Raw genomic sequence first — 22,978 nt, 5'->3', positions numbered from 1 at the left:
TGTCTGATGTCCCCAATCTGGAATGCTCCAGTATATGATGGGCCTCATGGATGATGCTCCAGTGTATGATGGGCCCTAATAATGCTCAATATAAAATGGGCTCCATTTGTAATGCTCCAGTGTATAAAGGGCCCTGTAAATGCTGCTCCAGTGTCTCATGTCCCCCATTTGGAATGCTCCAGTATATGATGGGCCTCATGGATGTTGCTCCAGTGTCTTATGGGCCCTAATAATGCTCCATATATAATGGGCCCTATTTCTAATGCTCCAGTGTATCATGTGCCCCATAGATGCTGCTCCAGTGTCTGATCTGCCCCATTTGGAATGCTCCAGTATATGATGGGCCACATGGATGATGCTCCAGTGTATTATGCGCCTCATGGATGATGCTCCAGTGTCTTATGGGCCCTAATAATGCTCCATATATAATGGGCCCCATTTCTAATGCTCCAGTGTATCATGTGCCCCATAGATGCTGCTCCAGTGTCTGATCTGCCCCATTTGGAATGCTCCAGTATATGATGGGCCTCATGGATGATGCTCCAGTGTCAGATATCCCCCATTTTGAATGCTCCAGTATATGATGGGCCCCATTTTTAATTAACCCAGGCATGGTATGTGAAAAGAGCTCCATGGAGTAATCTGAAGTGTGTACTGCCGCATTCTTCACTTTTGGTGTGGGTGAAGGACACAAGGAAAGTGGTTGCTCTTGACCAGAAGCCTGCACTTACGACTCAGTGCTTGCATTTTTTTAAACTTCAGAAGAGGAGGCGATAGAGCTGGAGGCTGTTTCAGCAATGTAAGCCAAAATCAGTTCCTGATGCTCCGGCTTTAAAAGCAGTCTACCTACTCCCAGAAAATGGAGCCTTACAGGCCTTCCAGAGCTACACCATGACGCAGGCTCAACACCTCCTGCCTTAGCTGCTATTGTGTTTTTAGCACTACCAGCAGATGCACCACCACCACCACCATCAGTACCAGGTGGCCGCACACGTCCGCGTCCTCTTCCACCATACTTCCTCATGTTTTAGAAAACTGACCCAAAATACCAGCAGATATATGGTACTGTATCAGAAGCGTACAGCTCTATACAGTCTAAGGATAACAGTAAATCTCCGTATATATTTCATGAGTCATACACAGACGCTCACAGGCTCAGTATGGATTACCCAATAAAATAAAAAGGTGAAAAAGGGTACAGTATCACCAGATACAAGGTATATATAGTATAGTGTAAACATTCTGAATCTCCGTATACTTTTCAGGAGGCAGACACAAACGCTCTCAGGCCCAGTATGGATTACACAAGAATATGAAAAGCTGTAAATTGGTAATGTAACACAAGCGTACAGCTGTATACAGTGTTGGCCAAATTTGAAATCTCGGTATATATTTCCGGAGTCACCCTCAGACGCTCACTCAGTCTGGGTTTGGCCATAATAAAAAATGTTGTAAAAAAGGTACTGGATAAGAAGATAGCTATTATAGGGTACAATTGAAATCTCCATATACATAGTCCCGTAGTCAGTCTCAGACGCTTACTCAGTATGGATTTGACCGTAATACTAAATGTCGAACAAAGGTACTGTATAACAAGATACAAGCTGTATCGAGAATAGGGTAAAAATTGGTATCTCCGATTCACCGTATATATAGAAGGCGTAAACCACATACGCTCACTCACTATGGATGATACCGTAATACAAAATTTGGAACAAAGGTACTATATCAGCACATACCAGGTGTATCCAGTCTAGGGGTAATTGTAAATTTCCATCTATACTTCCGGAGTCAGACACAGACACTCACAGGCTCACTATGTATTACACCAGAAATTAACAAGTAGAAAAAGGGAAAGGTAGTCGAAGCGTACAACAGTATACAGTGTTGTGGTACTTTTAAATCTTCGTATATATTTCAATCTCAGTAAGCCAGTCCAGACTCTCCGCTACTGGAAGCTACATGGATACAAGTACAGACAGAAAGTCGAGTGTTAGCAGAAATTTGGGAATTACTCATCGCGGGAAAACCTCCCGGTAGATGTTGCAGAGGCGATGCAGACCCTCAATTACTGTGTCTGTGGAGTCAGCGAAAACGGTTCTTTGTGAAGAAAGAATTGCTTTATCGCAGTAGCGTGGATCACATCACCGTTACTCGTCTCCATCAAACTGTGATCACAGGGAGAGATGTAGACATGGTCCTCACTGCCTATCATGATGTGTCTGGTCATTTTGGAGTGCAAAAGACAGAAGCCACAGACCGTAGGCGATTCTATTGGATTGGCATGAGAGGAGACATTGAAAAATGGTGGCAGGAATGTCACACGTCTGTGACTATCATAACTGTGAAAGGTGATCATAAAGCACCACTGCATCCGCTTGTAAGTTGACGTCCATTACAAATGGTAGCCATTGATCATCTGAAGGTAGAGGCCAGCAGGACAGGCCATAGCTTCATCTTAACCATCATCGATCAATACACCAAATTTCTAGTGGCTGCCCCTGTGAAGGATTTAACTGCCCAGACTACACAGCGGTGGAGCAGGGAGAAGTAAGAATTGCAACTTGCAATTGTTGTGGCCATGACCAAGCGGGGGGGCACACTTGGGGTCGACGGTACTGGCACAGGGCCCCTTATAGTACGCTGGTGTGTCTGACGACGAGTGGGCCCCCCACCGTCAGAGACACTGTATTGTACTATGAGGGGCCCTGTGCCAGTGCCGTCGGCCATCTGTGGGCCCATCCACCTGTTCAGAGCAACGGCACTTACCCGGGTGCGCCAGGTGTTGACCCCAGCCATTGGGGGGGGTGGGCAGCCCCCTTAGGGAGGTCTAAAAAATGGCATATATTGATGTGTTGGCTGGACATTCAGCTGCTGCAAAGGGCGGAATTGGGCAAGTCCAAGGAAGAGGAGGACAAAAGCGAGGCAGTTTTCTGGCAACCTATGTGTCATCAGGGGAAGGTGGGACAAAATCCTTTGAAACCCATGCATGGTTCATTTTAATGAAGGTTAGATCATCAACATTTTGGGTAGACAGACAGGTCCTTTTTTCTGTCAGGAATGATCCAGCAGCACTGAAGACTCTTTCAGATAACACACTAGCAGCAGGGCAAGCGAGCTCCTGTAAGGCATATTGTGCCAATTCAGGCCAGGCATCCAGTTTAGAGGCCCAACAGTCAAAGGGGAATGACCTGTGAGGGAGAACATCGATATTGGAGGAGAAGTAGTTTGTAACCATAGTTGACAACTGCTGTCTCCTGTCACTTTTAATCGATGCAGTATTAGCAGTCGTGTGAGCGGTACTTGAGAAATCATTCCACAACATGGTCATTAAACCCCTGTCTCCAACGCCACTTTGGCTGTGTGCACCACGAACATCTCTTTCATTGTGTCCACTACGGCTCGTGGGAGAACCAGCACCGCTGCTGTGTGCTGGGAAAGCCTCAAACAACCTGTTTACCAGAGTTGCTTGTTTGTTAGCCAATATTATCTCTAGGTTCTCCTGTGGCATGATGTTGTGTAATTGCCTTTGCAGCGTGGATTGAGGATGCTGGCCAGCCAGTAGTCGTCATCCCTCATCATTTTGGCAATGCGGGGGTGCCTTTTTAGGATCCACAAGGCATAATCGCACATGTGAGCCAATGTTCCAGGTGTCAATGATGCACTGCCAGTGGTGGGAGGAGGAGCACTTTCTGGCAAATCCACATCGCTACAGTCACGCACAAACACTGTACCTGACCTTGGAACGCCAACATTTTCTCTTTCCCCCTGAGAAGCATCCTCCTGCCCAAAATAATCATCCCCCTCCACCTTATCCAGGACAGTTCCCTGACCAGACAATGACTGACTGTTGTCAAGGATTCCCTCCTCCTCCGCTGCAGACGCCTGATCCTTAATGTGCGTCAAACTTTGCATGAGCAGACGCATAAGTGGGATGCTCATGCTTATGATGGCGTCATCTGTGCTTACCAGCTGTGTGCATTCCTCAAAACACTGAAGAACTTTACAGAGGTCTTTCAGCTTTGACCACTGCACACCCGACAATTCCATGTCTTCCCTCAAACTGCCTGCCCGTGTATCCTCCCACAAATGCATTACAGCCTGCCTCTGTTCGCACAGCCTCTCAACCATGTGCAGGGTGGCGTTCCACCTTGTTGCAATGTCTATGATTAGGCAGTGCTTGGGGAGGTGGAGCAATCGCTGCAGCTTCTGTATACGAGTGGAGTGGACGTTTGAGCGACGGATGTGCGAGCACAGTCTTCGCACCTTATGGAGCAGGGATGTTAACTAAGGATAATTATTAAGGAAGCACTGCACAACCAGGTTCAAAGTGTGAGCCAGGCAAGGTATGTGTGTGAGTTTTGCACGGGCTATGGCTGCCACAAAATTACGGCCGTTATCACTGACTATCTTGCCTGCCTCAAGATGTAGACTGCCCAGCCATTACTCAGTTTGTCGCTGCAAGTAGTCGGCCAGTACCTCAGCGGTGTGTCTGTTGTCGGCCAAAGACAGCATCTTTAACACAGTCTGCTGACGCTTACCACTAGCTATTCGATAGTGGGACACCTCGTGTGCAACACTGCCAGCTGCGGATGGAGTGCTCGTGCGACTGCGCTCTGTGGACGAGCTTTCGCTGATAGAGGAGGAGGAGCGAAAGAAAGCCTACAGCCAACTGTTTCCTTCTATGATTGAGTCACCGTAGGAGGCAAAAACAGAAATGCTAGCTAAGTCCTGAAAACCTGAGAAGTTGGCAACTATCAGATTGCAGACCCCTGAACTTATCAACACAACTAGAAGTAGCCGTGGGGGGTTCCTACGATGACCTAGACCCCTCGATCACAGCCGGAGAGATACATAGGCCTAAACAAGGAAAGGGGAAATCTAACTGCCCCAGAGCAGACCCCAAAGCAATAGGCAGCCCCCCACATATAATGACGGTGAAGCAAGATGAAAACACTTACACAGACAGAAAGACAGGCTGAGCAAAGACGGGGCCCAAAAACTACCTAGATAGGAACGGATAGTGCTGTCTGCAATCTGCCAAAACCCTATCAGAGACAAAAGCCAACAAGCTGATATAAAAATGGCCCTGAAGCAACTAAGCTTCAAAAACTAAATCAGCACTCAGGTACATTCAGAAGACAGAGCTCACGGAACACTGCACACTCCAGCAGGGAGAGGCAGAATCCAAAAAGCAAGAAAAACAAAAACAAATCTTAGATGCAAAAGGCAAAACAGAAAACTTAGCTTTAGGAGAGCAGGAATCAGACTGGTGTCCAAGAGTCCACAGAGAAATCACCCGCAGGGCAGAAAGGGCGTAGGCTGCCTTAAATCCAGTCAGTGACTCCACTCAGCCAATCGTCTTCATTAGTCCCAGGTGCCTGATAATCAGGCTCACTACCTTCCTTCACTAGAATAGGGAGTTCACCAGGCCTCAGTGACGGAGGGGAAAATGAACTCACAACAGTACCCCCCCTTGAGGAGGGGTCACCGAACCCTCAACAACGCTACCAGGGCGATCAGGGTGAGCCCGATGAAAGGCACGCACCAATCTTTTGGCATGAATATCAGAGGCAGAGACCCAGGAATTATCCTCCTGACCATAACCCTTCCACTTAACCAAATACTGGAGCCTCCGTCTAGCCAGACGGGAATCCAGAATTTTCTCTACCTCATATTCCAAGTTACCTTCAACCAATACAGGGTCCGGAGGTGCCACCTCAGGCACAACTGGCTCAACAAACCTCTTCAACAAGGACTTATGGAACACATTATGGATCTTAAATGTGACAGGAAGAGCCAAACGAAAAGAGACCGGATTAATAATCTCCAAAATCTTGTAAGGTCCAATAAATCTAGGCTTAAACTTAGGAGAAGCCACCTACATAGCAATATTTTTTGATGATAACCACACCATATCACCAATCTTAAACTGGGGACCAATGGTCCTATGTCGATTGGAAAACCGCTGGGCCTTTTCCTGGGAGAGAGATAACTTATCCACCACTTGGTCCCAGATCTGGTGCATTCTCTCCACCACAGTGTCAACACCTGGGCAGGCAGAAGGCTCCACCTGCCCTGAAGAAAATCGAGGGTGAAAACCAAAGTTACAAAAAAAAGGTGACATCAAAGTGGCAGAACTAGCTCTATTATTTAAAGCAAATTCGGCCAAGGGCAAAAATGAAACCCAATCATCCTGATCAGCGGAAATAAAACATCTCAAATACGACTCCAAGGTCTGGTTTGTTCTCTCTGTCTGCCCATTGGTCTGCGGGTGAAAAGCAGAGGAGAAGGACAACTGAATTCCCAACTTGGAACAGAACGTCCTCCAAAATTTAGACACAAATTGAACTCCTCTGTCAGATACAATGTTCTCAGGAATCCCGTGCAAGCGAACCACCTGTTGCAAAAACAGAGGCACCAACTCAGAGGAAGATGGCAACTTAGGGAGTGGTACAAGATGAACCATCTTAGAGAACCTATCACAAATCACCCAAATAACAGTCATTCTTTGAGAGACCGGCATATCAGAGATGAAATCCATTGAAATATGGGTCCATGGCCTCCTGGGGACCGGCAAAGGCATCAACAACCCACTAGAGCGAGAACAAGATTTAGACCGGGAGCAAGTCCCACAGGACTGCACAAAATTCCTGACATCATGAGACAAGGTGGGCCACCAAAAAGAGCGACTCACCAGATCTCTAGTACCAAAAATACCTGGATGACCAGCCAATGCAGAGCAATGAACTTCAGACATCACCCTCTTCTTCCACTGGTCAGGAACATACAACTTTCCACTGGGGCAACGCTCAGGTTTGTCCTCCTGGAACTCTTGCAGAGCAAGTCTCAAATTGGGCGAGATGGCAGAAAGAACTACCCCTTCGCCTAGGATGGTGGCAGGCTTGGTCACCACAGGAGAATCAGCAAAGAAACTCCTAGAGAGGGCGTCTGCCTTGACATTCTTAGTTCCAGGAAGGAAAGAGACCACAAAATCAAAACGTGTAAAAAACAAGGCCCACCTAGCCTGTCTAGGGTTCAAGCGTTTAGCCGACTCTAGGTAAATCAAATTTTTGTGGTCAGTGAGGACCACAACTTGATGTTTGGCTCCCTCCAACCAATGTCTCCACTCCTCAAATGCCCATTTCATGGCCAACAGTTCCCGATTCCCCACATCATAGTTACGTTCTGATGAAGAGAACTTACGGGAAAAGAAAGCACAGGGATTCATTTTAGATGTTACCGGATCCTTTTGGGACAACACCGCTCCTGCACCAATCTCAGAAGCATCCACCTCTACCTGGAACGGGAGTGAGACATCAGGTTGCCGCAGAACCGGGGCAGAGGTAAATCTACGCTTCAGCTCCTGAAAGGAAGCAACAGCCTCCGGAGACCAATTCAACACATCCGCACCCTTCCTGGTCAGGTCAGTCAATGGTTTGGCAATACTAGAAAATTTTGCTATAAATTTCCGATAAAAATTAGCAAAACCCCAAAACTTCTGGAGGGCCTTCAAAGAAGTGGGCTGAACCCAATCATAAATGGCCTGTACCTTGGCCGGGTCCATTTCAATAGTTGACGGAGACAAAATAAATCCCAAAAAAGAAATTCTCTGTACTCCAAAAAGGCATTTTGATCCTTTGACATACAGAGAATTCTCTCTCAAGATCCGGAACACAGTCCGAATATGTTCCACATGAGAATCCCAATCCTTGGAGAAGATCAAAATATCATCCAGATAGATAATCAAAAATTTATCGACAAAGTCTCGGAAAATATCGTTCATGAAGCACTGGAAGACAGAAGGGGCATTAGTGAGCCCAAAAGGCATCACCAGGTACTCAAAATGTCCCTCCGGAGTATTAAACGCCGTCTTCCATTCATCCCCCTGCTTAATGCGGATAAGATTATACGCCCCCCTGAGGTCAAGCTTGGTAAACCAGCAAGCACCTCTGACTCTAGAGAATAGATCCGAAATCAGGGGTAACGGATACTGATATTTAATAGTAATTTTATTGAGGGCACGATAATCAATACAAGGTCTTAAAGAACCATCCTTCTTGGCCACAAAAAAAAACCCGGCACCTAAGGGTGAAGAGGATGGTCTAATATGACCCTTCTCCAACGCCTCCTTAATATAGGACCGCATAGCCTCGTGCTCGGGTACAGATAAATTGAAGAGCCGACCCTTAGGAAATTTACACCCCGGGTTTAGTTCAATTGCACAGTCATAACTCCTATGAGGAGGCAAGGACGCAGACTCATTCTCACTAAATACATCATAGTAGTCCGCCAAATAGTCAGGAACCTCATGCGACTGAGGAGAGGTGGAAAAAACCGGAGCCTCACTAAAGGTACACCGGCAACCCCAACTCACCACAGACACAGACTTCCAATCCAAAACTGGATTATGAATCTGCAACCAGGGAAACCCCAGAACAACGGCATCATGCAGACCATGCAGCACTAAAAATCTGCAATTTTCTTGGTGGTCTGGGGCGACCCGCATGACCAACTGGGTCCAAAACTGAGGTTTATTTTTAGCCAGAGGGGTAGCATCAATCCCCCTCAAAGGGATAGGCGTCTGCAGAGGTGTCAACGGAAATCCACAACGTTTAGCAAAATCCAAGTCCATTAGGTTTAGCGCTGCTCCCGAATCCACAAAAGCCTTGGCGGAAAATGTGGACAGGGAACAGATCAAAGTAATCGCCAAAAGAAACTTAGGCTGAACCCCACCAACAGAAAACGTGTGTGCAAAGCGTTTCTCACGTTTAGGACAAACAGAAATAACATGTGAGGCATCTCCACAGAAAAAACACAGCTTATTACGCCTTCTGAATTCCTGACGTTGCGCCTTAGACAAAACTCTATCACATTGCATAGGTTCAGACGTCTGTTCAAGCGGTGGCAACACGTCTAGTGTAATCCTGCTTTCATGTAAACGCCGATCAACCTGAATGGCTAAAGACATAGAATCGTCCAGACCAGAGGGAACAGGAAATCCCACCATAGTATCTTTTACAGCTTCTGACAAACCCTTCCGAAAGAGAGCAGCCAAAGCACTATCATTCCAGGTAGTAAGGACCGCCCACTTTCGGAACTTTTGACAGTACAACTCTGCAGATTCTCGACCCTGGTTCAATGCTAACAGGGTCTTTTCAGCCTGATCAACAGCATTAGGTTCGTCGTACAGCAACCCCAAGGCTTGAAAAAATGCGTTCACATTAGTCAGCATAGGGTCATCTGGATTCAAAGAAAACGCCCAATCCTGGGGATCGCCACGCAGCAAAGAGATGACAATTTTAACCTGCTGCGCGGGGCTCCCTGACGAGTTAGGCTTCAAAGCAAAAAATAATTTACAATTATTTTTGAAACTCAAAAATTTAGATCGATCCCCAAAAAATACATCAGGTGTGGGGATCTTTGGTTCAACAGCATGTGAACGAGCAAGATAGGCGGAAATTCCTCGCACTTCAGCAGCGAGCTGCTCCACACGATCAGACACTTGCTTTATCTCCATTGAGAGAAAAAAAAATTCCCCCTACGGCCTCAGAGATATAGAGGAAAGAATATACACACACCCTTTTTTTTTTTTTTTTAAACACAATTCTTTCCTGCTATTGAGTACCCCAGGATCTGCGGTTGGGCGGGTGATTCTGTTATGATTGAGTCACCGTAGGAGGCAAGAACAGAAATGCTAGCTAAGTCCTGAAAACCTGAGAAGTTGGCAACTATCAGATTGCAGACCCCTGAACCTATCAACACAACTAGCAGTAGCCGTGGGGGGTTCCTACGATGACCTAGACCCCTCGATCACAGCCGGAGAGATACATAGGCCTAAAGAAGGAAAGGGGAAATCTAACTGCCCCAGAGCAGACCCCAAAGCAATAGGCAGCCCCCCACATATAATGACGGTGAAGCAAGATGAAAACACTTACACAGACAGAAAGACAGGCTGAGCAAAGACGGGGCCCAAAAACTACCTAGATAGGAACGGATAGGAAGGCTGCTGTCTGCAATCTGCCAAAACCCTATCAGAGACAAAAGCCAACAAGCTGATATAAAAATGGCCCTGAAGCAACTAAGCTTCAAAAACTAAATCAGCACTCAGGTACATTCAGAAGACAGAGCTCACGGAACACTGCACACTCCAGCAGGGAGAGGCAGAATCCAAAAAGCAAGATAAACAAAAACAAATCTTAGATGCAAAAGGCAAAACAGAAAACTTAGCTTTAGGAGAGCAGGAATCAGACTGGTGTCCAAGAGTCCACAGAGAAATCACCCGCAGGGCAGAAAGGGCGTAGGCTGCCTTAAATCCAGTCAGTGACTCCACTCAGCCAATCGTCTTCATTAGTCCCAGGTGCCTGATAATCAGGCTCACTACCTTCCTTCACTAGAATAGGGAGTTCACCAGGCCTCAGTGACGGAGGGGAAAATGAACTCACAACAGTTTCCTTTACCGTGGGCTAGGCAGCACTGTTCCACCGCCGCTGTCCCCAGTGGAGCCTGCATTCACCACATTAACCCAGTGCGCAGTGATGGACACATAACGGCCCTGGCCATGCCTACTGGTCCATGCATCTGTTGTGAGGTGCACCTTTCCACTCACTGACTGTTTTAGTGCATGGACAATGCGGTCTTTCACATGCCGGTGGCGGGCAGGGATGGCTTTTCGAGAAAAGAAGTGCCGACTGGGTAGGTCATAGCATGGGACAGCGTAGGCCATGAGGTCGCGGAAAGCTTCGCTTTCAACCAAACGGTAGGGCATCATCTCTAATGAGATTAGTTCGGCAATGTAGGCGTTCAAAGTGTACACGGATGAGAGGATGAGTACTTTCTTGTCCTACTCAGAGTGTCTGGTAGGGTGAGCTGGACTGGAGAGCTGCATATGGGGGAAGTAGCGGTGGACCGGATGGAGTGAGAGGGGGTTGGTGATGGTATTGGTGGTGATGGCCTAGATTCAGTGTTGTGTTGCAAAACCATTGTGATTCCCTGAGTGCTTTGGCCTTGCAACGACACCTCCACATTTAGTGCTGATGGTGTGCTTAACAGTGGCGGTGGTCTTACAGTGGGGGAAGCGATGGAGCATTGCTGGCTACCTTCAGTCGGAGCAGGTGCACACGTGCTACCTGAGGTTTTGAAGTCCGTCCACGCTTGCAAAGTGCATGTTGATTAAATGTCTAAGCATGCAACTAGTATTCAAATTTCTGAGTTGTTTAACTCGGCTAAAGGTCCTTCCGCACTTCTTACAGGTAACCTTTGCCTCATCAGTAGGATTTTGGACAAAGAAGTGCCACACTGCACTCTTCCTACTATGGTATACATTTTCTGGCCTTGCATGCTGTGCTAAGTTGACCGTCTGGCCAAGCTGTCCTGCAACTCTTTTAGTTTTTGTTCCACGTTTTTGGACAGCTATGGGCCTGGCAGATAACCGCTGCTGCGATGTCAATGCCTGCTGCGGATCCTTCTCCTTATCTCAACTATTTCCAGCACCACCCTCCTCTCCCAGTGGATGCCAATCCGGGTCCAGAACTGGGTCATCCATCACTTCCTCTTCAAAGTCATCTGCACCTTCCTCTTTACCTTTCTCTGGGTCACCGTGTAAGGTGGTATAGTATGCGGGAAGGGGCACCTGAGTTTCATCAGGGTCAGATTCTGGCTCAATAGACTGCGAGGGCAGTGTAGTGCTCTGGGTTGATGTACCAGCAGAATCATCTAGCAGTGGCTGTGCATCAGTTCACTCCATGTCAGGTTCATCTTGGACTGTGGAATTCTGGATTTGACTGGATAACCCAGGCATGGTATGTGAAAAGAGCTCCATAGAGTAATCTGAAATGTGGGCTGCCGCATCCTTAACTTTTGGTGGGGGTGAAGGACACAAGGAAAGGTGTTTTTCCTGACCAGAACCCTGCACTGACGACTCCGTGCTTGCAGGTTTCAAACGTTCAGAAGAGGAGGCAATAGAGCTGGTGGCTGTTTTGGCAATGTACGCCAAAACCTGTTCCTGATGCTCCGGCTTTAAAAGCGGCTTTCCTACTCTGAGAAAAGACAACCTTACAGGCCTTCTTGGGCCAGACGATGAGGCAGGCTCAACACCTCCTGCCTTAGCTGCTATTTTGCTTTTGGCAGAACCAGCCGATGCACCACCACTATCAGTACCAGCTGCGCCCCCCTGCCCACGTCCACGGACTCTTCCACCATACTTCCTCATGTTTGGGAAAATGTACCAAAAATACCAGCAGAGAGATGGTACTGTATGAGGAGTGTCCAGCTGTGTAAGGTGTATTAAAAAAATTCAATCTACGTATATATTTTGTTAGTCACAGACGCTCTCACAGTATGTATTGGACCGTAATCCAACAAGCAGATATACGGAACTGTATCAGAAGTGTACAGCTGTATACGTTTTTTGTGTAACTAACAATCTCCGTATATGTATTTACGGAGTGTCACACACACACGCTGACTCTGTATAGATGTGACTGTAATGCGAACGGCAGATATACAATACTGTTTGAGAATCGGACAGCTCTATACGGTGTCTGTATGGAAAATTGTCACTCTCCATCTATTTGTATAGGGACTGACACATGCTGTCTGTCTAGTTTTGACTGTAATCAAACTGCAGATATACGAAACTGTTTGAAAAGTGGACAGCACTCTAAGGTGTAGGTCTGGAAAAACAGACAAACTCCTCGGCTTTTTTTTCCAGAGTCACGCACAGATAGCTTCTATTTGTCCGTGATACAAGGTGGTACACGGTAGTGTGTGAGGAGCGTACACCGCTATACGGTGTGTGTATGGAAAATTGTCAATCTCCGTCTATTTGTACAGGGAGTGACACACGCTGTCCGTCTAATTTTGACCGTAATCAAACTGCAGATATACGAAACTGTTTGAAAAGCGGACAGCACTCTAAGGTGTAGGTCTGGAAAAACAGACAAACTCCTCGGCTTTTTCTTCCAGAGTCATGAAAAGCGCTATCAGCAGAAGCAGTTTTTTTTCTTCTTCCCTGCCTAACGCTCTCCCTGTTCAGAATCAGCAGCAGCACCTCTCCCTATTCTAAGATCGGCAGAAGTAAGATGGCGGTCAGCGGTCACAGCCTTTTATACCCACTGTGACGCCACACAAAGCCAGCCAATCACTTCAATGCCCTTCTCTAAGATGGTGGTGGCCGCTACCCATGTCATCGCGTTGCCCACAGTGTGTGTCATCCATCATTGGCTGAGAAAAGGCGCTGGAAGCATTATTTGAAACGCGACTTTGGCGCTCCGATCGGCGACCTGATGGCCGACCTCACGCTATGGTCGGGTTTCGATCGGCGAAACCCGACTTTAGCTAAAGTCGGCTATTTTTGAATTTGACCGACCCGTTTCGCTCAACTCTAGTTAAAATGTTTTGCTGCTATTTTTCATACATAAACATTACACCCAAACTATCATACTACAACATAATACAAAATATGTGTGGCACAGTCCAGTCCACCATACAACTAGTACAAGGATAGAAAGAGACCATTATCACATAAATGTTATCATCTGAGATGCCATATGTATTATTGTATGGTTATCACTATTCTATATTGAAATGCAATGTAAGCAAGTGAGAAAAGACTTTCCCTAAGGGCTCGCTCACACTGGAGAGTAGCATCTGGTGATTATCTCATGCGAGACAATCAAATGTCTATACACAAACGACCCTTGGCTCAAACTCTGCTGCGAGGATGAGCTGAGTGTCATTTTACTGTGATCATTTTTTTTTTTTTTTAAATCAGATAATTTTTATTAAGAAAATTACACAATAACATTTTTACAAAAAGAGATCAGTAGAACAAAGAGATTTTCAGAATTACATGGTACCATTATATATTATATTATTATACATAAAATACAATAAAAGTTGTCATCTTCCAAGAATTTGATTTTTTCCATTCAAACAAACTAATACTAATCGGACTTCCCTTGGATGACAATTGAGTGCAGTCCGATGTCTCACACGCATCCATAGACTTGTATAGGGGCGTGCGATCCGATTCTCAGATGGAATCACAGCATGCTGCGATTGTTTTCTCATCCTGAATCCATCGGAAGAAAAACCATGGCGTAATGAATCGTAGATTATATGTATAGAACAATTCTCCATAAAAGCAATGTGAGAAGTCAGACAGGCTCAATGACAGTGAAGCTTGGAGTTCACTCTGTTCAGTTTCTATTCCCTTATGTACATGTGACTTTTTAATACTTTGTGTTATATTATGTAATTAATAAAATTTATTTTATTTTATCTTGGCTTCACACTTCTGTTTTTTGGATTCTCTCTCCTCAATGACATTGAAGTTATACATTTTAGCTTTCCTATTTTTTTTGCTATTCCTGTTAAGATATAGAGTGAAAAAAAAAAATAAAATATTAATAATACTAATAATAGGTTAAGTATAAATAAACGTACCGATTGCAGTTCTGGCCTTGAATATTATTTCTGCATATACATTTTCCTGTGGACTGATCACAGAGATGACTGACCGATCCTCCAACATCGCACTGACAACCTGCCATAAAATATAGACACTAATGTTAACAAAACAATTGTAATCATTGTCCTCAATATGAATCTCAGAATCTGCCTCATTTTGTTACCGCACGCAATATAATCATTTCAGCTACTATCACAGCCTCAGTTAACATCACAATGAACAAACTGATAGCCGGGTCTTACAACATCCCTTATCAACAGTGGGTGTCCCTACACAGCGCGACACTGTCAGCAAAGAATGGGCACCACCAGACGAGCGCGAGGAAACTATCCAACGATAAAGAGACTAAGTAGTCCATTTATTTATACATATTCAAGAGACTACATGAAGGAACAAAACAATGAGGAATTATAAGAAATGTTGCTCCAAAATTGTAATTTATGGAGAATGCAATTATTTACTAAAATATATAAGACCAGAAGGCTGACAGGTCCTATTTTAAATATATTTATGGTATTTGTTCCCTTTTATCTAAACCATATCATCATAGAGACCAGGCTGTTATGTATCTGCCAGCCTTCTAAGGGTAAGTGCACACGTAGTTTTTAGGTTGTGTGGATTTTGTTGAAAAATCCGCAGGTAAATCCGCAGGACAAAAGTCCTGCGGTGTATCTGCGGATTAGCCTGCTGTTTTGCCATGCGGTTTCACACCTCATAATCAGGGCTGTGGAGTCGGAGTCGTGGAGTCGGAGCTCATTTTGGTGGAGGTGGAGTCGGAGTCGGTATAAAATGGTCCGACTCCGACTCCTAAAATATATAATAAATTGGCTACAGTAGTTCAATGCAAAATGTGCTGAATATTTTTTCATAGGAATTTGGGAAAGTTATGAAATGTCCTATAAATGACTGTTCTAAGGCTACATTCACACACAGCGTTTTTGCTGGTTTTTTTGAGGATACATTTTTCAGCTGCAAAAGCAGATCAGCTTTTTAAAAAACCGCATCACCTGAAAGGTTTTTAAGCTCATAGATAATGTTTTCAATAGAAAAAGCAGATTAGAAATCTGCTCTGTCTATCCATATCTTATCTGTACCAAAAAGAATGAAAGCCGGGTAGCACACAGACTAACACTCCTTTTTTTTTTAGCACCAGTCAGGTACACCTCATAGCTGCCCAAAAGGACGCCCAGGACAGGCATTGCTCGTCTTCAGTAACACATCAACATCAATTGATAGTTGGAATAAATAGACTGCATTCACCACATCTTAAGGTGCAGGCTTTATTTTCAAGTGTAGGGGTGTGCAGTATATGGTTCTGCAGCAGCTGAAGTGTGCAGTATGAGATTCTGTGGAACAGTATGAGGTTCTGCCCCCTCCTAGTTTTGATCCTGGCTAAAACGGTTTCTTATAGATATGGCGAACCCTCAGGTAACCCTAAATGAAGGTCAATGGACACAGGTGGCTGAATTGAAGGAATTTCTTAATCACCTATTTACCGTCACTAAAAAATTACAAGCTGAGGATTTAACTCCTGGCATTTTCATATGGGAGTGGAAGAACTTGCTATTTTGCATGTCCCAAAGAGGTTTAATTGCAGATGGCATTTCTGCTTCATTGAAACGGAGAGAGACAAAGCTATTGGAAAATAAAATTTTTCTGGCAGCTGTTTATGTGGACCCAAGTCATCGTATTTTGCTTGATGATCAACAGCTTACTAAAGGAAAAGAAGCGCTGAATGAGGTAGCAGTTAGGATGAGTGGCCTACAGGAGGACTGCCAGGCGCAAGAGGACTTGGGTCCTGACAGTGCTACTGCTGCCATATCTTCGTCCTCATCAGATGAGGAGTTTGACTTTGACAAGTATTTGGATGACATGGAGCAGGCAAAGCGTTGCTGCAAGGAAAAAGATTTCACTCCGTCTCCTATAGCAAGCAGATTGACCATATTTCAGCAAAATGTTTCACTTGCTGTCAAAGAAAAAGAAAAATTCAACCGTTCATCAAAACTGACTGTGCATGAGGCAATTCCTTTATACTTGGAAATTGTTAGAGATGTTGCCCATGTGGTTACGGCTTTGCCTCCAACCCAAGTTACTGTAGAGAGGTTGTTCTCTGGCCTTAAAATTATTAGGTCAGATTTGAGGTCATTTATGAAGGAGGATCTGATGGAGGCAATTCTATTTCTTAGAACAAATTCATAGACTTCACAAATGTTATTTAGTATGTTTTTGTTGAAAACTGTTTTTTGACACTTACATAGTTTATTACATAGTGTTTTATATATATATATATATATATATATATATATATATATATTGTGGTGTAGTAACCACTATGTCTGCTAGGGGGCGCTGTGTGGAGGTTCCAAGGGAGAGGATGAGTGGCAGAATCCTGAAGGATGGTTGTGTATCTCAAAGGGGGTGGCTTTGAGATGGAGACTTAGTTATGCGTATTGATCAGCAATGGTATTGCTGGGGTGATATTTCAAGGTATAAGGGAGAAGTCTCTAGGTAACTCGGGAGTTGGGCGGGCCAGTTACCTACAAACCCACCCAGGGGTGTGTCTGAAAACACCTGTATTAAAAGCTATGTGAGTGTGTGAAGGACCTGTGATGAGGTCATAGTCACGTGACCCGGTGGGCGTGGCTATAGACCATATAATGTGGCCAGGGTAGGTCACAGGGGGAGGAATGCTGGGACCTGGTTGGTCTGGTGTGGAAGGTCTTGGAGACATGGAACTTCCTGCCTGACAGCATGTGTGAAGTGTCTGGGAGCAATGGCGATGTGTGCCTGAGAGTTCCCTGGAGGGAACGAACGTGTGCGGAATGCTGCAGCCGCATGAGGATCCCTGACGTGGGTGAGATAATTGTGAGGCTAAGTGAGCCTGCGTACTGGACATTGATAATAAGAGTGAAGCATTACAATGGATGCTATCCTGGTAATTCTATTGGGTGAACTTTCTGTTGCTGCTGTGGTTTATGAGGCGTGAATAAACCGCAAGGACTGTATGATTAGATGGAAAATCCGTGCCGGAACTGTTTTTTGTTTGCTGCAAGTGAGAATCCCCTAAGCAAATGACAGCGCTACCTCACATATATATATGTAATCGATATTACAGTGTATTACATATTTACAATTTATTACAGTTTTTTGTGTTCTAAAGTTGTTATAATCTAAATATCTTGATTATTGTATCATAAAAATGATTAAATGTCTGATGTTCACATTGTACTACAATAAATTTTTCACTTAAATATAAGCAATATATGTTGGAGTCAGTGGAAGGGAAATTGAGGAGTCGGAGTCGCAGGTTTGGCTTACCGACTCCACAGCCCTGCTCATAATGATAAGGTATGAAACCGCAGCGGAAACCGCACAAAGAATTGACATGCTGCGGACTGTAAGCCGCAGAAAAATCTGCAGCATGTGCACAGCGTTTTTTTTTCCATAGGAAATAAAGGTACTGTACAACGCAGCAGAATCCGCAGCGTGTGCACATACCCTAATGCCCCCATAGATAGAGGTCTTCTGAATATGCCAATTTTAACCTCATCATCCAACCATCTAATGTGTTTGGGGCCTCCTGCAGTTGATGTTTGGGGATAGAAGGTTCCAGCCCATTGCATTTTAACAGACAATCTTTTTGTTCGGTGTGGAGATAAGTTGCTGCTAGTGTAAGAGCGAGTATACGCGTTGCTCGGGTTTTTCCGAGCATGCTCAGGTGTCCTCCGAGTATTTTGGCGTGCTCTGAGATTTCGCTTTCGTCGTCTCAGCTGCATGATTTGCAGGTGCTGGACAGCCTGAATACATGTGAGGAATGCCTGTTTGTTAGGGAATCTCCACATGTATTCAGGCTGTCCAGCACCTGCAAATCATGCAGCTGAGACGGCGAAAACGAAATCTCAGAGCACGCCAAAATACTCAGAGGTCACCCGAGCAACGAGTGTACTCGCTCATAACTAGCAGCAACATTTCTCCACACCGAACAAAAAGATTGTCTGTTAAATTTCAGCGGGCTGGAACCTTCTATCCCCAAACATCAACTGCAAGGGAAGGGTCAGGAGGCCCCATACACATTAGATGGTTGGATGATGAGGTTAAAATCGGCATATTCAGAAGACCTCTATCTATGGGGGCATTAGAAGGCTTAAACAACCTGCAATGATCCCCGCTGCCTCCTCACCATCACTGGAGCTGCTGCAATCCCCCAACCTACTGTCTCCTTCCCCACCTTCCTGTAGCATGTAAGCCCGCAAGGGCAGGGTCCTCTCCACCTCTGTGTCTGTCTGTGATTGTTAGTTTGTTTACTGTAAGTGATATCTGTAACTTGTATTGTAACCCCTTCTCATGTACAGCACCATGGAATCAATGGTGCTATATAAATAATAATAATAATAATAATAATAATAATAATAATAATATTGCACCATTAATTCCATGGTGCTGTACATGAGAAGGGGTTACATTCAAAGTTATAGATATTGTTTACAGTAAACAAATTTACAATGACAGACTGGTACAGAGGGGAGAGGACCCTGTCCTTGCGGACTTACATTCCATGGCATGGGTCTCAAACTGCATTCGAGGGTCGCAAACCATGCGTGTTTTCAAGATTTCCTTAGCATTGCACAAGGTGCTGGAATCATTATCTATACAGGTGATTAAATTATCACCTGTACAATACAAGGAAATCCTGAACACATGACCTGTTTGTGGCCCTTGAGGAATGCAGTTTGAGACCTCTGTTCTACGGGATAATGGGGAAGAGACAGAATGTCGGGGGTGCGGCAGCTCTGGTGGTGGTGAGGATGCAGCTCGGTGGGTGGTGAAGCAGCAGAATGGTTATTGCAGGCAGTAAGCTTTCCTGAAGAGATGGGTTTTCAGGTTTCGTCAGAAGGATCTGAGGGTGGTGGATAATCGGACGTGTTGAGGCGTGGAATTCCAGAAGATGGGGGATAATTGGGATCTTGGAGGCAGTTGTGTGAGGAACGAATAAGTGTGGAGGAGAGTAGGAGGTCTTGGGAGGATCAAAGATTATGTGAGGGAAGATATTGGGAGATTAGTTCAGAGATAAAGGGAGGGGACAGGTTGTGGACGGCTTGGTAGGTCAGTGTTAGTAGTTTGAACTGGATTCATTGGGAAATTGGGTGCCAGTGGAGGGATTTGCAGAGGGGAGAAACAGGGGAGTAGCGAGGAGAGAGGTGGATTAGTCGGGCAGTAGAGTTGAGGACAGACTGGAGTGGTGCAAGACAGTTGGAGGGGAGGCGACAGAGAAGGCTGTTGCAGTAATCAAGGCAGGAGATGATGAGGGCATGCACAAGAGTTTTAGTAGATTGAGGATTGAGGAAGGGACGGATTCTGGAAATATTTTTGAGTTGGAGGCGACACGAGGTGGCAAGAGTTTGGATGTGTGGTTTGAAGGACAGGACAGAGTCGAGAGTTACTCCGAGGCAGCGGATTTCAGGTGCAGGGGAGAGCGTGATGCCATTTATCATAATAGATAGATCGTGTAGGGAAGATACGTGAGATGGAGGAAAGATGATTTCGGTTTTGTCTACATTGAGTTTCAGGAAGCGAGAGGTGAAGAAGGAGGATATGGCTGATAGACACTCCGGGATTCTGGACAGCAGAGAGGTGACATCTAATCTTCCCAATAATTCAATATTTGCCAGGACTATTCCAACTATATAGACATACTGTAGATGACAAGTTTTGGTATGGCCCAGTCTACAAAATGGGGGTTTCCACTTGAATTTTGTCATTTCCATGGGCAGTCCTAGTGGAATGGACGTAAATGCCCTTGTTTTATCAACTGAGATGTCGGTAAGTTTTCTACTTGCCTAAATACTAACACAGTATTAAAAACAAACAACACTGGAGCAAAAACTTTCCAGATTCATGTATTTGCCTATTTCTTTCATACATTATTTATTCCCACAAAAGCCATTGACAAACCCACTGTCACAGAAATGAACAATTCTTCATTAGAACAAGTTTTTTTCCCCCCCAACACATTTCTTGGTGTAAGTAGTGATACCAGCAATTATACCCCTACTGATCCAATGGATAACTCTTCAAAATCCTGAGTACAGTTAACACTTCCTACACTATAACACATGCAGCACTCGCATTGAATACGTTATTTTAGAACTTCGAAAGCCATCCTACCTCTACATCCAAAATAGTTCTTTCCTTCGAGGTAGAAATAACCATCTTTGCAGGTTCCGCATGATGTGCTGCATGTGTTTGGTTTGCAATGACAATCGCCTTCAGACTGAGAAGAAAAGTGACAGCATTTGTACAAATGTAATGAAATATCACACTCCTTACGATAAATTCATAAAGGTTATTTTTTAATGTAATAAAGATGAGCTGCAATACAAGATGCTGCCTATATGGACAAGAGTGGCGCTGTTTAATGGGGAAAAGGCAGCTCCTCTATCTTATTCCTGCGCGATACTTTTATGTGTTATTACCTGATGACATTCACCTATTCCACTTAAAGTCCCTTCAACATCACAAGCACAATCTGAAAAAGAAAAAGACTCCACTATGTACGTATTGCAGGCTATACATAACATGTATCATAGTATATACATATGTACCAATCACATGCACATACTTAAAGCTAGAAGCAAATCATAGTTTCTTACCAATGCAGCCTTGGGGGTTGTCTTTATCTAAATTCCAGAATAATGGCTTGCAGTGATCACAAGTGGTACCCTCCACTCTTGGTAAGCATTGGCAGTGGCCCTGCAAAATAGTAACAGTCAATAGTACAACAATTAACTATTTTGTGCATTTTATACAACTAGGAGCCACAGAGAAGAGAATTCCAGGAGACTGGCGGGGGACACAGTACGGAGTACTGGTAAATGATTTAGATTTTTTTTTTTTTCTACCTCGCTGTGCCCATTAATAATACTTTTCAAAATAGTACACTTTAAAAGGGTTGTCTATCTGTCAGCAACTTTTAGAAAGTAATTTGTATCAGTTTAAGATATATTCTTTTGCAGATTTGTAGATAAGGCCGGGATCACATTAGTGTATAACATCTGATGCAAGAGTATCGGATGCGATATGCTAATTACCCTTGGCTCCAGCTTTGCTGTGAGCGTGAGCCAAGTGTCAGTGCCCTGACTGTCTCACATGAGAGAATCGAGCACAGGTGTGGAGGAGATGGAGAAACTCATTTCTCCATCTCCTCCACTGCCAGCGTCCGCAGTACTCAGATGACATCCGACTGCAGTCTGATGTTTCAAACGCACCCATAGACTTAAAAGTGTGAGTGTGATGCGATTCTCAGATACAATGGCAGCATGCTGTGATTATTGTCATGCCAAATCAGCATGAGAAAATAATTGAAGATCTGAGCTTCTCCATAGAATAACACTTAGCCGAATGCCATGTGATGTTTTATTGCATAAAACTCGAACGTGTTGTACGCTCGTGTGGGCGACTGTGACATATAGAAGTAGTGTTAACTGCTGTTGATTGAAAAGCATCCAGAAACTAGAGGGGTTAACACAGTCACAGGAGACAGGGAGTGGTTAGCAGAGCCCCAGGGGGATTGTGGGAAACTTGTTTACTGTTATGACAGCAGCTGAAGGGATTAGTGGTGTGTGTCTGTGATCTGTCTCAAAAACGTTCAGGCAAGTGAACAATAGGGACACAGGATTCCATTACAGAGTGGAGCTGGGTTAACCAACCTGTGTACTGCTAGTTGAGAAAGTCTATCAGGAGCAGGAAGATAAGTACTCTAAGAAATTGTGTAACAGAGATAATCTCCCTCAGCAAACCCTCCCTCCATTACACTGTGTTAGAAGGAATGCTGTGTACTACTGTGCTACTGTAAAGAGTCTTGATCTGTGCTGAACTGTGCTATCAAGAGAGACTGTTAGTCCGTGTGCCTCTAAGAAGCAGCTGTGCTGTTTATGAAGCCTGTGCTTAAGAGACTTGAAGTGTAGTGAATGTGCTGCGACATTAAACTACACTGTTCCTGTTCATGAGGACTCTATTAGTTGTATCTGTGTGAGCAAGTGGATTCATCTTGTGCCTGAGGAAGCCGCAGTACATGGTCGCCCTGAGTAACGGTTCCCGCAGAGTTCCAAAGAATTCATGAGACCTGTTCCGCCCCTGTCTGAACCTAGCGGTGTGCACGTAACACGACCCCTAAAAGTGCCTTTTTTTAAACTTTATTTCATTTTCAGTTACATTCACGGTGAAGTGATTGAGTTTGAGAGATAGCCTGGGGTCTGAATAAATCTAAAATATGGGGATCAGATTCAATTCAGCATCATGTCAGGTGATATGAACAACCAATCAGCAGTTTAAAAATAAATCTGAACAAAGCCTGAACCCCCATGATTAGTTATGAGCAGTTGTGTTGTTACGGTACATAGATATAATACTGCACTGCTGCAGGACGAAAACGCTAGTCATGGAGAAAAATGTATAGAATTGTTCATATAGAATGCGCTTCGGTAAAAGATACTCTTTAAAGGGTTT

General features: G+C 44.7%; 1 protein-coding gene across 1 annotated transcript in view; it reads right to left on the bottom strand.

Annotated features, from left to right (window-relative positions):
• LAMA3 (laminin subunit alpha 3) overlaps positions 1–22,978 on the bottom strand; it is a 297,581-nt gene that overhangs the window by 154,798 nt on the left and 119,805 nt on the right. Inside the window, exons 17-20 of the mRNA XM_073550824.1 lie at positions 21,124–21,223; positions 20,947–20,999; positions 20,639–20,744; positions 14,449–14,548 (exon numbers count right to left, since the gene is read on the bottom strand). Coding sequence (XP_073406925.1) covers positions 14,449–14,548; positions 20,639–20,744; positions 20,947–20,999; positions 21,124–21,223 — 359 coding nt within the window. The remainder of the gene's footprint in view (positions 1–14,448; positions 14,549–20,638; positions 20,745–20,946; positions 21,000–21,123; positions 21,224–22,978) is intronic.

This window comes from Dendrobates tinctorius, unplaced genomic scaffold (assembly GCF_039654945.1).
Source record: "Dendrobates tinctorius isolate UK_male_01 unplaced genomic scaffold, ASM3965494v1 ptg000171l, whole genome shotgun sequence".
In the NCBI taxonomy this organism is placed as follows: domain Eukaryota; kingdom Metazoa; phylum Chordata; class Amphibia; order Anura; family Dendrobatidae; genus Dendrobates; species Dendrobates tinctorius.
Note: the sequence above shows the minus strand (reverse complement) of the source record. Positions and strands in the feature narration are given on the sequence as shown.